The 17,724-nt window shown below is 44.3% G+C and overlaps 1 protein-coding gene across 1 annotated transcript; it reads right to left on the bottom strand.

Annotated features, from left to right (window-relative positions):
- Positions 1 to 12,865: 12,865 nt before the first annotated feature.
- LOC141042703 (uncharacterized) lies at positions 12,866 to 13,468 on the bottom strand. The gene has a single exon (XM_073511582.1). The coding sequence runs from the start codon at positions 13,466 to 13,468 to the stop codon at positions 12,866 to 12,868; it is 603 nt and encodes a 200-aa protein (XP_073367683.1).
- Between the last annotated feature and the right edge of the window lie 4,256 nt (positions 13,469 to 17,724).

The raw sequence follows: 17,724 nt of genomic DNA, 5'->3' as shown, positions 1-17,724 counted from the left end.
AAAGAGAAGAGAAGGAAGGAGGGGGCGCCGCCCCTCCCCCTAGTCCAATTCGGACTAAACCTTGGGGGGGCGCACAGCCTCCCCTCTCTCTTTCCCCTAAGGCCCAATAAGGCCCATATACTCCCCGGCGAATTCCCGTAACTCTACGGTACTCCGAAAAATATCCGAATCGCTCGGAACCTTTCCGATGTCCGAATATAGTCGTCCAATATATTGATCTTTATGTCTCGACCATTTTGAGACTCCTCGTCATGTCCCCGATCTCATCCGGGACTCCGAACTACCTTCGGTACATCAAATCACATAACTCATAATATAAATCGTCACCGAACTTTAAGCGTGCGGACCCTACGGGTTCGAGAACTATGTAGACATGACCGAGACACGTCTCCGGTCAATAACCAATAGCGGAACCTGGATGCTCATATTGGCTCCCACATATTCTATGAAGATCTTTATTGGTCAAACCGCATAACAACATACGTTGTTCCCTTTGTCATCGGTACGTTACTTGCCCGAGATTCGATCGTCGGTATCTCAATACCTAGTTCAATCTTGTTACCGGCAAGTCTCTTTACTCGTTCCGTAACACATCATCCCGCAACTAACTCATTAGTTACAATGCTTGCAAGGCTTATAGTGATGTGCATTACCGAGTGGGCCCAGAGATACCTCTTCGACAATCGGAGTGACAAATCCTAATCTCGAAATACGCCAACCCAACAAGTACCTTCGGAGACACCTGTAGAGCACCTTTATAATCACTCAGTTACGTTGTGACGTTTGGTAGCACACAAAGTGTTCCTCCGGTAAACGGGAGTTGCATAATCTCATAGTCATAGGAACATGTATAAGTCATGAAGAAAGCAATAGCAACATACTAAACGATCAAGTGCTAAGCTAACGGAATGGGTCAAGTCAATCACATCATTCTCCTAATGATGTGATCCCGTTAATCAAATAACAACTCATGTCTATGGCTAGGAAATATAACCATCTTTGGTCAATGAGCTAGTCAAGTAGAGGCATACTAGTGGCACTCTGTTTGTCTATGTATTCACACATGTATTATATTTCCGGTTAATACAATTCTAGCATGAATAATAAACTTTATCGTGATATAAGGAAATAAATAATAACTTTATTATTGCCTGTGGGGCATATTTCCTTCAGTCTCCCACTTGCACTAGAGTCAATAATCTAGTTCACGTCATCATGTGATTTAACACCAATATTCACATCTATATGTGATTGACACCCATAGTTCACATCGTCATGTGACCGACACCCAAAGGGTTTACTAGAGTCAATAATCTAGTTCACATCGCTATGTGATTAACACCCAAAGAGTACTAAGGTGTGATCATGTTTTGCTCATGAGAGAAGCTTAGTCAATGGGTCTGTCACATTCAGAGCCGTATGTATTTTGCAAAATATTCTATGTCTACAATGCTCTGCACGGAGCTACTCTAGCTAATTGCTCCCACTTTCCATATGTATCCAGATTGAGACTTAGAGTCATCTGGATCAGTGTCAAAACTTGCATCGAGGTAACCCTTTACGATGAACCTCTTGTCACCTCCATAATCGAGAAACATGTCCTTATTCCACTAAGGATAATTTTGACCAATGTCCAGTGGTCTACTCCTAGATCACTATTGTACTCCCTTGCCAAACTAGGGCAGGGTATACAATAGGTCTGGTCCATAGCATGGCATACTTTTATAGAACATATGACTGAGGCATAGGGAATGACGTTCATTCTCTTTCTATTTTCTGCCGTGGTCGGGATTTGAGTCTTACTCAATTTCACACCTTGTAACACAGACAAGAACTCTTTCTTCCATTTTGAACTACTTCAAAATCTTGTCAAGGTATGTACTCATTGAAAAAACTTATCAAGCGTCTTGATCTATCTCTATAGATCTTGATGCTCAATATGTAAGCAGCTTCACCGGGGTCTTTCTTTGAAAAACTCCTTTCAAATACCCCTTTATGCTTTCCAGAAAATTCTACATTATTTCTAATGAACAATATGTCATTCAAATATTCTAATCAGAAAGGCTGTAGTGCTCCCACTCACTTTCCTGTAAATACAGGCTTCGCCGCTAGTCTGTATAAAACTATATGCTTTGGTCAACTCATCAAAGCGTATATTCCAACTCCGAGATGCTTGCACCAGTCCATAGATGGATCACTGGAGCTTGCACATTTTTGTTAGCACCTTTAGGATCGACAAAATCTTCTGGTTGCATCATATACAACTCTTCTTTAAGAAATCCATTAAGGAATGTAGTTTTGACATCCATTTGCCAGATTTCATAAAATGTGGCAATTTGCTAACATGATTCGGACAGACTTAAGCATCGCTGCGAGTGAGAAAATCTCATCGTAGTCAACATCTTGATCTTTGTCAAAAACCTTTTTCGACAAGTCGAGCTTTGTAGATAGTAACACTACTATCAGCGTCTGTCTTCCTCTTGAAGATCCATTTATTTTCTATGGCTTGCCGATCATCGGACAAGTCAATCAAAGTCCACACTTTGTTCTCATATATGGATCCCATCTCAGATTTTATGGCCTCAAGCCATTTCGCGGAATCTGGGCTCATCATCGCTTCCTCATAGTTCATAGGTTCATCATGGTCTAGTAACATGACTTCTAGAATAGGATTACCGTACCACACTGGTGCGGACCGTACTCTGGAAGACCTACGAGTTTCTGTAATAACTTGATCTGAATTTTCATGATCATCATCATTAACTTCCTCACTAATTGATGTAGGAATCACTGGAACTGATTTCTGTGATGAACTACTTTCCAATTCGGGAGAAGGTACAATTACCTTATCAAGCTCTACTTTCCTCCCACTCACTTCTTTCGAGAGAAACTCCTTCTCTAGAAAGGATCCATTCTTAGCAACAAAGATCTTGCCTTCGGATCTATGATAGAAGTTGTACCCAACAATTTTCTTTGGGTATTCTATGAAGACGCACTTCTCCGATTTGGGTTCGAGCTTATCAGGTTGAAACTTTTTCACATAAGCATCGCAGCCCCAAACTTTAAGAAACGACAACTTTGGTTTCTTGCCAAACCACAGTTCATAAGGCGTCGTCTCAACGGATTTTGATGGTGCCCTATTTAAAGTGAATGCAGCTGTCTTTAATGTATAACCCCAAAAAGATAGTGATAAATCGGTAAGATACATCATAGATCGCACCATATCTAATAACATACCGTTATGATGTTCGGACACACCATTACGCTGTGGTGTTCCGGATGGCGTGAGTAGTGAAACTATTTCACATTGTTTTAAGTGAAGGCCAAACTTCGTAACTCAAATAGTTTTCCTCTACGATCATATCGTAGAAATTTTTATTTTCTTGTTACGATGATTATCCACTTCACTCTGAAATTCTTTGAACTTTTCAAATGTTTCAGACTTGTGTTTCATCAAGTAGATATACCCATATCTTCTCAAATCATCTGTGGAGGTCAGAAAATAACGATACTTGCCGTGAGCCTTAACACTCATCGGACCGCATACATCAGTATGTATTATATCCAATAAGTCAGTTGCTCGCTCCATTGTTCCGGAGAATGGAGTCTTAGTCATCTTGTCCATGAGGCATGGTTCGCAAGCATCAAGTGATTCATAATCAAGTGATTCCAAAAGCCCATCAACATGGAGTTTTTTCATGCGCTTTACACCAATATGATCTAAACGGCAGTGCCACAAATAAGTTGCACTATCATTATTAACTTTGCATGTTTTTGGCTTCAATATTATGAATATGTGTATCACTACGATCGAGATCCAACAAACTATTTTCATTGGGTGTATGACCATCGAAGGTTTTATTCATGTAAACAGAACAACTATTATTCTCTGACTTTAAATGAATAACCGTATTGCAATAAATATGATCAAATCATATTCATGCTCAACGCAAACACCAAATAACACTTATTTAGGTTCAACACTAATCTCGAAAGTATAGGGAGTGTGCGATGATGATTACATCAGTCTTGGAACCACTTCCAACACACATCGTCACTTCACCCTTAACTAGTCTCTGTTTATTTTGCAACTCCCGTTTCGAGTTACTACTCTTAGCAACTGAATCAGTATCAAATACTGAGGGGTTGCTATAAATACTAGTAAAATACACATCAATAACATGTATATCAAATATACTTTTGTTCACTTTGCCATCATTCTTATCCGCCAAATACTTGGGGTAGTTCCGCTTCCAGTGACCAGCCCCTTTGCAGTAGAAGCACTCAGTTTCAAGCTTAGGTCCAGACTTGGGCTTCTTCACTTGAGCAGCAACTTGCTTGCCGTTCTTATTGAAGTTCCCCTTCTTTCCTTTACCCTTTTCTCGAAACTAGTGGTCTTTGTCAACCATCAACACTTGATGCTCTTTCTTGATTTCTACTTTCGCTGATTTCATTATCACGAAGAGCTTGGGAATTGTTTCCGCTATCTCTTGCATATTATAGTTCATCATGAAGTTCTAGTAACTTGGTGATGGTGACTAGAGAACTCTGTCAATCACTATCTTATCTGGAAGATTAACTCCCACTTGATTCAAGTGATTGTAGTACCCAGACATTCTGAGCACATGCTCACTAGTTGAGCAATTCTCCTCCATCTTTTAGGCAAAGTACTTGTCAGAGGTCGCATACCTCTTGACACGGGCATGAGTCTGAAATACTAATTTCATCTCTTGGAACATCTCATATGCTCTGTGATGTTTCAAAACATTTTTGAAGTCCCAGTTCTAAGCCGTAAAGCATGGTGCACTAAACTATCAAGTAGTCATCATACCGAGCTTTGCCAAACGTTCATAACGTCTACATATGCTCCTGCAATAGGTCCGTCACCTAGCGGTGCATTAAGGACATAATTCTTCTGTGCAGCAATGAGGATAATCCTCAGATCACGGATCCAAGCCGCATCATTGCTACTATCATTTTTCAACATAGTTATTCCCTAGGAACATATCAAAATAAAGGGGGAGCAACATCGCGAGCTATTGATCTACAACATAGATATGCTAATACTACCAGGACTAAGTTCATGATAAATTAAAGTTCAATTAATCATATTACTTAAGCACTCCCACTTAGATAGACATCCCTCTAATCACCTAAGTGACCACGTGATCCAAATCAACTAAACCATGTCCGATCATCACGTGAGATGGAGTAGTATCAATGGTGAACATCATTATGTTGATCATATCTACTATATGATTCACGCTCGATCTTTCGATCTCAGTGTTCCGAGGCCATATCTGCATATGCTAGGCTCGTCAAGTTTAACCCAAGTATTTCTGCATGTGCAACTGTTTTGCACCCGTTTTATTTGAACGTAGAGCCTATCACACCCGATCATCACGTGGTGTCTCAGCACGAAGAACTTTCGCAACGGTGCATACTCAGGGAGAACACTTATACCTTGAAATTTAGTGAGAGATCATCTTATAATGCTACCGTCGATCTAAGCAAAATAAGATGCATAAAAGATAAACATCACATGCAATCAATATAAGTGATATGATATGGCCATCATCATCTTGTGCTTGTGATCTCCATCTCCGAAGCATCGTCATGATTTCCATCGTCACCGGCATGACACCGTGATCTCCATCATCTTGATCTATATCAATGTGTCGTCACATGGTCGTCTCGCCAACTATTTGCTCTTGCAACTATTACTATCGCATAGCGATAAAGTAAAGCAATTATTTGGCACTTGCATCTTATGCAATAAAGAGACAACCATAAGGCTTCTGCCAGTTGCCGATAACTTCAACAAAACATGATCATCTCGTATAACAACTTATATCTCATCACGTCTTGACCATATCACATCACAACATACCCTGCAAAAACAAGTTAGACGTCCTATACTTTGTTGTTGCAAGTTTTACGTGGCTGCTACGGGCTGAGCAAGAACAGTTCTTATCTACGCATCAAAACCACAACGATATTTCGTCAAGTTAGTGCTATTTTAACCTTCGCAGGGAGCGGGCGTAGCCACACTTGATTCAACTAAAGTTGGAGAAATTGCCACCCGCCAGCCACCTGTGTGCAAAGCACGTCGGTAGAACCAGTCTCGCGTAAGCGTACGCGTAATGTCGGTCCGGGCCGCTTCATCCAACAATACCGCCGAACCAAAGTATGACATGCTGGTAAGCAGTATGACTTGTATCGCCCACAACTCACTTGTGTTCTACTCGTGCATATAACATCTATGCATAAAACCTGGCTCGGATGCCACTGTTGGGGAACGTAGTAATTTCAAAAAATTTCCTACGCACACGCAAGATCATGGTGATGCATAGCAATGAGAGGGGAGAGTGTGTCCACGTACCCTCGTAGACCGAAAGCAGAAGTGTTTAGCACAACGCGGTTGATGTAGTCGTACGTCTTCACGATCCGACCGATCAAGTACCGAACGCACGGCACCTCCGAGTTCAGCACACGTTCAGCTCGATGACGTCCCTCGAACTCAGATCCAGCCGAGTGTTGAGGGAGAGTTTCGTCAGCACGACGGCGTGGTGACGATGTTGATGTTCTATCGACGCAGGGCTTTGCCTAAGCACCGCTACGATATTATCGAGGTGGAATATGGTGGAGGGGGGCACCGCACACGGCTAATAGATCCAAGGGATCAATTGTTGTGTCTCCAAGGGGTGCCCCCTCCCCGTATATAAAGGAGTGGAGGAGGGGAAGGGCCGGCCCTCTCTATGGCGCGCCATAGGGGAATCCTACTCCCACCGGGAGTAGGATTCCCCTTTTCCTAGTAGAACTAGGAGCCCTTCCAAGTAGTAGGAGTAGGAGAGAAGGAAAGGGAAAAGAGAAGAGAAGGAAGGAGGGGGCGCCGCCCCTCCCCCTAGTCCAATTCGGACTAAACCTTGGGGGGGGGGGGGGCGCGCAGCCTCCCCTCTCTCTTTCCCCTAAAGCCCAATAAGGCCCATATACTCCCCGGCGAATTCCCGTTACTCTCCGGTACTCCGAAAAATACCCGAATCACTCGGAACCTTTCCGATGTCCGAATATAGTCGTCTAATATATCAATCTTTACGTCTTGACCATTTCGAGACTCCTCGTCATGTCCCCGATCTCATCCGGGACTCCGAACTACCTTCGGTACATCAAATCACATAACTCATAATATAAATCATCACCGAACTTTAAGCGTGCGGACCCTACGGGTTCGAGAACTATGTAGACATGACCGAGACACGTCTCCGGTCAATAACCAATAGCGGAACCTGGATGCTCATATTGGCTCCCACATATTCTACTAAGATCTTTATCGGTCAAACCGCATAACAACATACGTTGTTCCCTTTGTCATCGGTATGTTACTTGCCCGAGATTCGATCGTCGGTATCTCAATACCTAGTTCAATCTCGTTACCGGCAAGTCCCTTTACTCGTTCCGTAACACATCATCCCGCAACTAACTCATTAGTTACAATGCTTGCAAGGCTTATAGTGATGTGCATTACCGAGTGGGTCCAGAGATACCTCTCCGACAATCGGAGTGACAAATCCTAATCTCGAAATACGCCAACCCAACAAGTACCTTCGGAGACACCTGTAGAGCACCTTTATAATCACTCAGTTATGTTGTGACGTTTGGTAGCACACAAAGTGTTCCTCCAGTAAACGGGAGTTGCATAATCTCATAGTCATAGGAACATGTATAAGTCATGAAGAAAGCAATAGCAACATACTAAATGATCAAGTGCTAAGCTAACGGAATGGGTCAAGTCAATCACATCATTCTCATAATGATGTGATCCCGTTAATCAAATAACAACTCATGTCTATGGCTAGGAAACATAACCATCTTTGATCAACGAGCTAGTCAAGTAGAGGCATACTAGTGACCTCTATTTGTCTATGTATTCACACATGTATTATGTTTCCGTTTAATACAATTCTAGCATGAATAATAAACATTTATCATGATATAAGGAAATAAATAATAACTTTATTATTACCTCTAGAGCATAGTTCCTTCATATAGCAAGCAGCAACTTGGGCGGCCTTCCTACTCCGGCTTGCCACGTTTCATGGGTCTCATCTCTCCGGCGAGTGATGATGCTCCGACTTGGTGCATGAGCTGCTGCAGCCGCTTGCGGATGCCGGCGCTGCGGCGGGACGCGCGCGTGGGACAGGCAGATGCCCACCGTGGTCAACACGAGGATCGATGGCCGGGAGGGACCGCACCGCCTCTGCTCCGTCGCCTTGTAGGGTCGATTAGTTGGAGATGTCTCGAAATATTGGCAATGGGACTCACATGATTCGACTCAGTCGTCGAATTCTGCTTCATCACTTGAAAGTTGGAAACACCGATGCTTGGAGGAACACATGCCTTCGTGAAGCTTCGCGAACTGTGCCTCTTGAAAAAATGATTGCTTATGACATATGTCACGTGGTCACCCTCTTTTTCTATAATAATGATGCACCTCTCCGTGGTGTATGTTAAAAAAAGAGTTTTACTTTTTGAGAAATAGGGGGAGAAAACTCCAACCAACATGACCTTCATAGCAAATCCCAAAGAGAGATTTTTTTGTGCCCTGGTGACGCCTAGATGCATCGGCCTTTCTGCCGCCATGTGTCACATGCTGGACGCCTCCTCGAGATTTCATTTTTTTTATTTTCTATATGTGTTTACGGGTTTGTTCATTCGGCTTTTCAGTTTTTGCTTGGTTTCCTTAGGTTTTAGACCAAATTATTTTCTGCACGAAAAGCACGTTTTCTTCTTCCGCAAGAGGCACATATTTACTTCTCGTGGTGGCATCTTCCGTGAGAGGCACAAATTTGCTTATCGTGGAGGCACAGTTTTGCTTTCGCGAGAGGCATAACTGTGCCTCTCGAGAAAAAAACATGCTAGAGGCATAGATTTGCTTCTAATGAAGGCACATGTTTGCTTCCGCGAGAGACCCTCTCAAAAAGAGAAGAAAAACACGTTTTTCTTTCTTTCACGAGAGGCACAGAGTTGCTTCGCGTGGATGTGCCTCTCGGAAATGGAAAAAAAGGGGGCGGGGTCATGCTTCCGGCTCGTTTTTTTCTTCTGATTTTTTGTGAAATAAAAGTTCATCCAAATCCTATTAACATGGGATCTAATTTGGAAGATCTTGACACGAGTAATCCAACAGTGAAAATGGTTCACAATTTAAACGCATGGCTTAAGAGATAAAACATTTCGAATAAACGAATCTATGAAGAAAAAGGGAAACTCCGCAAGTTGGAAAGATGAGAGTGACCTTTGCAAAGGGTATCCCTTAATTAGTTTTTTTAGGTGAACTCGGGATTTATTCAACAATCACAGAAGGAATACAAACAATGTCCGGTGGGTTCCCTAGCCACAAGTGGCGCCCAACAGGGAGTGACGAAGCTGCCTTTGCCAAGGCATGTGCTTCAAAGTTTGCCTCCCTGTTTTCAAACCGAAAAGTAATGCTAACAAAATCTGAAGCTCTATCTCTAATTTCATTCAAAACTAAAGCATACGAAGAAGAACTCGAAGCTCCATTTATGTCTTGTATCACCTGCACGCAGTCGGACGCTATTATCGCATGTGTCAGAAGCAGGTCTTGCGCTAGGGCAAGAGCCTCATTGCATGCTTGAGCTTCGAGGCATGGAGCATCGACTAGCCCATCGAATACCACCGCAGATGCTCCAAGGTAATTGCCGTGTTGATCCCTGCAAACAGCGGCTGAAGCTCCCGTCGTGCCCTGGCGGGAAATAGCACCATCAGCATTGATCTTCGCCGCATTCACTCCATGTGGAATCCATGCGCGAGCTCTTGGCGTCGCAGCCTGTGACTGTCTCGTCGGTGTCCTTGTAGTAGCAATTTCCAAGTCCTGCAAGTATCGGTTAACAAAGCACATTGTGGACATGGGACTTTGGAACTCATCATCATGTATCGCTCTACGGTGAGCCCACCATATTGCCCACATGGTAATCAAAACTCTCGCGAGATCATGCTGGTTCATCGTGTCAAACAGTCAAAACAGCCAGAGCCTCGCGTCGTCACTTCTGTTTGATATCACATGCTCAAGAATCTCCTCATCTCCGAGTGCCCACACGCACCTCGCCATCCTACAATCAAACAAGGAGTGGCGCCAAGAATCAAACTCTTCTTCACACAGGCTGCATGCGGCAGTTGTCGCCATTTTGCGTTCATGTTGTACTGAACCCGTTGGTAAAGACATATGAGCCAGTCGCCATACCAAAATCTTGACCTTTGATGGGACTTGTACTTTCCATAGCCGCGTCCAAGATTTCCCCTCAGCTTCTCTGTTTGAATGGCCCGGTCGATGCTCAAGCCAATCTTCTCGTTGAAATTTAATGCCATTGATCATTCTGTAGGCCGATTTCACAGTGAACAGCCCCCTTCTGTCATAATGCCATGCCCAGAAATCAGGCTGTATCCGCGAGCTCAGTGGGATATTCATAATAACCTCAACATCCGGCCCTATAAAATTCTCCATTAACAACTGCTTGTTCCATGTTCTGGTCGTCACATCAATTAACTCCGAGACGTAAGTAGGAGGATTGGCCGATATGGGGCATATCGGTTTCAACTTGTAGTCTCGGGGAAGCCAATTATCTTCCCATATGCGCGTGTCTGCACCCGTACCAATTCTTCTAATCAATCCTAGGGTCAGAAGATCCCTGCCCTCCACCAAAGATCGACATACCTGGGACGGATAGGCTCCGAGAACTGCATCTAGAATGTTACCATTTGGGTAATACCTCGCCCTAAGCACTCGTGCACTTAGTGACTCCGTGTCCTGCAGCAAACGCCACACTTGCCTTGCGAGCAATGCCAGGTTAAAGAGCTCGATATCTCTGAATCCTATCCCGCCCATGTTTTTTGGTTTGCACATCGTCTTCCATGACACCCATGCCGGCTTTCTCTGGCTTTGTTTGCTTCCCCACCAAAACTTCCGAAGAAGACTGTTAATATGTTCACTGAGGCCACGGGGTAATTTGAAACAGGACATCGAATATGTCGGAATAGATTGTGCAACAGATTTGATCAACACCTCCTTCCCCCCTGCAGACAAGCATTTCTCCATCCAGCCTTGAATATGTTTCCAGATCCTATCCTTTAAATATCTGAAACTGCCTTCCTTGCTCTTGCCTACGTCCGTGGGTAGGCCTAAATATTTCTCTGAAAGTGACTCGTTCTGGACATCCAAGATATTCTTTATCTCATTTCTGGTGGCTTCCGGGATACCCTTACTGAAATAGATTGACGATTTATCCGTGTTAATTTTCTGTCCTGAGGCATCATAGTAAGTTCTCAAAAGGTCACGAACCCGAGCTGCATTTTCACCATTGGCTTCAAAAAAAAAGACTATCGTCTGCAAAAAGGAGATGATTAATAGCCGGTGTTGTTTCTGCAACAGAAAGTCCTCGGACACCTGCACCTTGATCTTTCAACAAGCAAGATAAGCCTTCTGCCGCCAATAGAAATAGATACGGGGAGATCGGATCCCCCTGCCTCATTCCCCTTGTGGGGTTGAAATCTTGTAGAATTCCTCCATTAAACAAAACCGAAAAGGACACAGAAGTGACGCACCTCATTACCGTTTCAGTGAATCATGGACTGATGCCCGATTTCAACATAACTGCTTTAAGATATGACCACTCCAGCCTGTCATATGCCTTCATCATATCCAACTTTAGTGCTACATATCTGTTTGCTTTGGCTCTCCTTGTTTTCATATAGTGAAGACACTCGTAAGCTGTTATAAAATTATCCGTGATCAGACGTCCAGGCACAAAGGCCGACTGCTCTTCAGAGATTACATCGGGGAGAATGATCTTCAGCCTGTTTGCTAAGACCTTAGATGCAATCTTGTAGATCACATTGCAAAGGCTTATAGGCCAAAATTGTCCTAGAAATTTTGGACTAGCGATCCTGGGAATAAGAATGATGAACGTACGGTTGATACCCTCCGGTGAGTCCTCTCCATTGAGCAACCTAATTATCATGCCAGTTACCTCTTCTCCACAAAGCTCCCAATTCCTCTGAAAAAAGTGTGCAGGAAATCCATTGGATCCCGGAGCTTTGGTCGGAAACATTTGAAAGAGTGCTTCTTTTACTTCCTCGTTTGTATACTGGGCGTTTAGCCTAACATTCATGCCTGCATCAACCCTGGCTGGTATATGTGACAGTACTTCTTCAATTCCTATGCAGCCCTCGGTTGTGTATAGATTCTTGTAGACATCGTTTATCATCTCAGCCAACTCCCCTGGATCCGAGACCATAGTACTATCCGGTTTTTGGAGCTGTCTAATTGTGTTCTTGGCTCTCCGGCCACTTGCCTTCCTCTGGAAATATTGCGTGCTACGGTCTCCTGCAGAGAGCCAGTTGATTCGAGACCGCTGTCGCATCATGATCTCCTCGCGGAAGGACAGCTCCACGATCTGATCCTGCACTCTCTTCTCTTCCTCCCCAGGCCCCACCCTATGGGGATCCGCTCGCAACTCTGCTAGCTGATGGCGCAGCTTCCTCAGTTCTTGCCGTACAGACCCGAATGACTCCCGCCACCAGCGTTTCAGCGACGAGCCAACAGAGGTCAATTTCGACGCTAGCTCTGCCACTGTGGTTGCTGGTATTGTTTGGTTCCATACCTGCTGCACCTTTGCACCGAAAGTACTGTCAGTTTCCCACATACACTCGTACCGGAACGGCTTCTTCAGAGCAACTCTCAAGTTATTCGCTTCCAACTCATTCAAAAGCAGAATGGGGCTGTGGTTGGATTTAGCCGCTGTAAGATGTTCGACAGTGGCAAAAGGAAACATAGCCGACCAACTGGCCGTAGCTAGGGCACGATCAAGTCGAACTCTGCAGTACTCCCCTCCCCAGCAACTCTCTTCTCAAGCGTCCAGTCTAGGCCTTTGTAGCCCAAATCAGCTAGTTCACATACGTCCACTACTTCCCTGAATCCTTCTATTTGTGCACTATCCCTCTCATTGGGTCCCATCTGCTCTTCCTGTCGCAATATCTCGTTAAAGTCTCCCATGCAGACCCAAGGTAGATCATTTTCTCCACGCAAGATTTTCATGGTATCCCACGTTTTATACCTCATGCTCCTGTTCACTGCACCATAGAAAACAGATAACCTCCACGCTTCTTTGCCCGGTTCATTAACCACCGAGTCGATATGATACTGAGAGTAAGTTTTTATTTCAAAATCTACATTATTCCTCCAAAATAAGCAAAGACCACCACTTCTACCTCTACTATCAACTCCAAATCTACCAACAAAACCTAAACTACCTGCCAAGCCTTCCACACGATACTTCGCTAGTTGTGTCTCCACTATGCAAAGCACCGCCGGCGCGCAAGCCTCCACTAGATCGCGGAGCTCCTTGACCGTCGCAGGATCGCCAATCCCACGACAGTTCCAACAAAGTATCCTCATTGGATCCGGCGGTCCTCCTCGGAGGAGGCCGCCCCATTGGTCGCTTCCATATCCTCACTTCCCCCTGCTCCATCTTGTCTCCTCCTCTTCACTATCGGTACCTTCCCAGGCGTGCTAGAGGCCGCTTGTGGTGCGTCCCCTCCTCCCTGCTCCAGCATCAGAACCATCCCTGCCACCCTGCCTGCAAGATTTGGCACAGGTTGGCCTTGCACGTTGACTGTACCATCCGCCAATATGAGTCTCTTGCGTGCATTTAGATTTTCACCCAAGTCCATGTTCATTGGGACCTGGCTTGGATGATCTGCTGCCTCTTCCCTAACTTCCTCCCTCTCACCTCTTCCTTGCCTTCCACCCCTGGTTCCTCTCCCTCCCGCTCTTCCACCTCTACCTCGCCCATCCATACCTCCTCTCCCTCCTGCTGCATAAGTCGACGGCTCAGGGGTCCAGAGCAGCCATTCACCCCACTCACACTCACGAGGATCATGGATTCCATCCCCGCATTCCTGCACGGTGTGCCCCATTAAGCCACAAAAGTAACAGAAATCCGGGAGCTTGTCATAGTAGGGTACTTCTTCCTTCCTTTCAGTGTGATTGGCACAAACCTAACGAGGGGTGTGTCCACATCCACATAAAACCTAACTCGCAAAGTGCTTGCTGGGTTAATCTTACCCTCATTCACAATTACTGTGAAGGGTGGTTCTCCAACCTTAGCAGCCACCTTCTCCGCTAATTCTCTCTTAGTTGTTAGGCCGTCCGGCAGCCCTTTTACTCGCGCCCACAACGGCACCTTATTCAGCTTATACTCTGCCACATCTGTAAAGCCATCATACTCCTGAACAACCACATGAGCATAAGAAAGATCCATGGGCCACCCTCCATGATGCGCTTCCAATCACCGAAGCAATGGCATTGGAACAAGAAGAGGTTTGGTCCCTTAACGTTGAAAGTCACACCCTGAGCTGCTGCCCAGGCATTCCTCATCTGCCTCAACAGCGCTGCATGGCTGAACGGCTTTGTGGTGTGGACTCGGAAAAGCCCTAGCCACTGCATGTCTCCAATCAGGTCTTCTACCTCTCCTGACAGGTCCAGATCATCCTCCTCTTCGCCATGAAGCTTCATCCCCGCAAACTGATCCTCCAGATCCGGTTCTGGGCCATAGAAGTCCCAATCTTCCTCGCCTCCGTCGTCCCATGTTTCATGCCTGCCGCTACCCCCTCCATCTACTCCTAGTGGCACCTGCGTCTCCCCCTCTACCCCCAATCTTCCGTCCCCCCTCATCTGTCCCTTCCCCACTCGATCTCCTCCTTCAATCTCCGCTCCCTCTCCGCCTATGACCGCTGATGATGGTAATTCCGCCATGCAAGGAGGCCTCGCCGACGTACTCATGATGGTGCCTTTCGATCGCCAGAGAACTCCGGCCACCAGGAAGGATTTACGTGGACTCCGCCGTCGCCGCCGGAGGAAAAGTGGAACCCTAGATTGCCTCTAGAGGAAAAGTCAGGGTTCGTGCCTGTTGTTTATCGAGATGCTATGCTTCACGAGCAACCCTTAATTAGTGATTTCAGGAAAAAGGACAGGGCACACCCTCTCGCTCCCCCACGTGTGACCTTGGGCTGGCCTAGGTGCGGGGCGGGGCTCCCTTGTTTTTTTCCTTTCTTCTTGTTCTGTATTGGTTTTTTTCTTCCTTAAAAAGTTCGGGATTTCAAAACAAAAAGGTTTAAAATTTAAAAAATTGTTCACTAATGCAAAAACATGTTAACAAATTTCAAGAATGTTCACAAATTCAGAAAATATGTTCAGGAATTCAAAAAATGAACATTTTCTGAAGTTTTGTGAATTTTTTTTTGTATTTTTATGAAAAAAATTATTATTCAATGGATTTTTTGAATTTGATGTACAAATTTTAAATTTGATGAACATTTTTAAAATTTAATGAACATTTTTTAAATTTAAGAACATTATTGAATTCGATGAACATTATTTAATATGATGAAAATTATTACAAATTTATGTACATTTTTTGAATTTGATGAAGACATTTTTAATTTCCAAAAAATGTTTACCAATTTGAAAAATGTTCCAAGATTTCAGAAAATGTTTGTGAATTGGAAAACAAGAAAAATAAAAAAAAGATAACAAAAAAGAAAAGGAGAAAAGAACCGAAATAAAAAGAAGAACAAAAAAAGAAAACCGGTTTGGGGGAGGTTCTAGAACCTTCCCAAAACCAGAAACGAGCACTTGCGACGATGTTGTCGTGTCCGTAGCAGCACCCGATGGCGGCCTTCCATGTCCAAGGTAGTCGTGACCATCCCTAATTCTGAACGCTAAATGCCGCTTCCTTCGTCCCAAAACAAGTGTCGCTGACGAAGGTAGTGTCGATTTCATCGAAGCAATAGGCACAACATGTGAATGGTTTTTGGAATTTTAGCTAGATTATTTGAGATCTTTTCGCCGTGACCAACAATTTATGTACGGGTGCTTGTTATCTCGAACCATTATGTTTTACCTTGAAAAATTACCCAAAAATTTATAACAGCAATGATTGTGTACCCAAGTCCGCTGTCCATATGGATGTGAACCAAAAAATATATTTTTTTCTCTTTTTTCCACAAGGATGTAAGCCAAACCAACGGCTTGAGAGATTGAGCATAGCCACAGCCGAATGTATGTACCACAACTACAAAAGAAATTCCACTGAATACGCAGTCAGACACGGCACAGCGACAATACCTGATTTGCCGAATCGGTCTATGAAAGCAACTGTATTTCAAAGGTAGTGATCGTTTGCACTCTCAGCCTTAGAAACGCAAATACTAAATGGCATTCTGTAGCGAAATGAGACCAGTTATCTTGCAGAGCATGTTCCCTCGGAGTACAATACAGCGACAATTCCACCTTCTTCTGTGGTGATGGAAAATCTGTACAAGTACAATACAGTTTCTTGCAGAGCATGCTATACCATTCATTGTACACCATTGAGGAAGCATCAAGCCAGTAGCGAAATGGCTCCAGCTAAACAGCAGCACCTCCACGTCCTCCTACTCCTGCTACTGAGCAGCTTCGCCGGCCACCGTCTTTCTCACGAGACCAGTTATCTTGCAGAGCATGTTCCCTCGGAGTTTCTTTGAGCCCTAAATTGAAACAGAAACCTTTAATATTCTTCTTCCTTCAGTCCCCAAATCAGCTATAATTAGTATGTGCAGACTTTCCTAATGTTGCCTGTCTCAACTTATATCCCCTAAAACTCAGGCTCCATATCAAGTAATCTAATCGACTCCAATTCTGATCTTACAAAGCAAAGGGTAACCTGCAAATTTTCAGGACATGTACGTTCTCAAGGTATTTCTCTGTGTAAAACAGAAAGATTAAATTCTCCATATAGTCTTCAAATCAGCTATAACTAATAGTATGTGTAGCCTTTCCTAATGTTGGCTCAACTCATATACCCCTGAAACTCAGACAGTCAGACTCTCTTTCTAGTAATCTAATCAGCTCCAGATCTTCAGGAGAAATTCCTAATCCTGCTGTAGATTCTTGCCACTGGAGACACGCTGCGACACTATCGTACAGTGACTACAGCTTGCAACGGGCCTACATGCAAGTAGACCTTGACTCATGAAAGGTAACAGACCGTTCCGTAACCTTTGAATTAGTCAGCAACCAGTTGTGTACACATCAAAGGCATTTGCGGCGGAGGCTATGGCTATGGCACATGCCATTACCGCTGTTTCTGACCTTGGGATCGTCCAAGCTGAGTTTGAAACCGACTTACAGCTGTTGGCGGAGGCTCTGGACCTGAGCAAAGTGGACTCGTCAGCCTATGCAGTAGTCATTGAGGACATGAAATATCAGCTTAAGCTCTGGTTCTCCAAGTTCTCTATCTCAGTTTGTAGGCGTAGTGCAAATTCCGTAGCGCATGAACTCGCTGCCGTTGGTCGTATGTGTGAACCAAACCACTTTGTTGAGTGGGACTCTGATGTACCTGCCCATGTGGGCGCTTGTGTTTTGGGCGATTTGCCCAACACCAGTTAAGTTATAAAGCTATGCTTTTTCCCTCAAAAAAAAAAGGCACTGTCGTATTGCACAGGAAATAAGAAATAACACTGGCCACATGATGGCTCTACACATGCTTTCATCTTGGACTAACAACGGTGGCATTTAACATAAACTTGTATTTGCTAGCTAGGAATGAGCAAAATGCACTGCTGAAATTTCTACTTGTATGGTTCTACCCTGTATTACATATTGCCTCTGAG

This window comes from Aegilops tauschii, chromosome 3 (assembly GCF_002575655.3).
Source record: "Aegilops tauschii subsp. strangulata cultivar AL8/78 chromosome 3, Aet v6.0, whole genome shotgun sequence".
Lineage (NCBI taxonomy): Eukaryota > Viridiplantae > Streptophyta > Magnoliopsida > Poales > Poaceae > Aegilops > Aegilops tauschii.
The sequence above is the reverse complement of the archived record's forward strand: the minus strand, read 5'-3'. Positions and strand labels throughout refer to the sequence as shown.

Bases quoted from the DNA above. Each gene is read 5' to 3' on its own strand.
- LOC141042703 (XM_073511582.1), bottom strand. From the start codon at position 13,468: ATGAGGATACTTTGTTGGAACTGTCGTGGGATTGGCGATCCTGCGACG.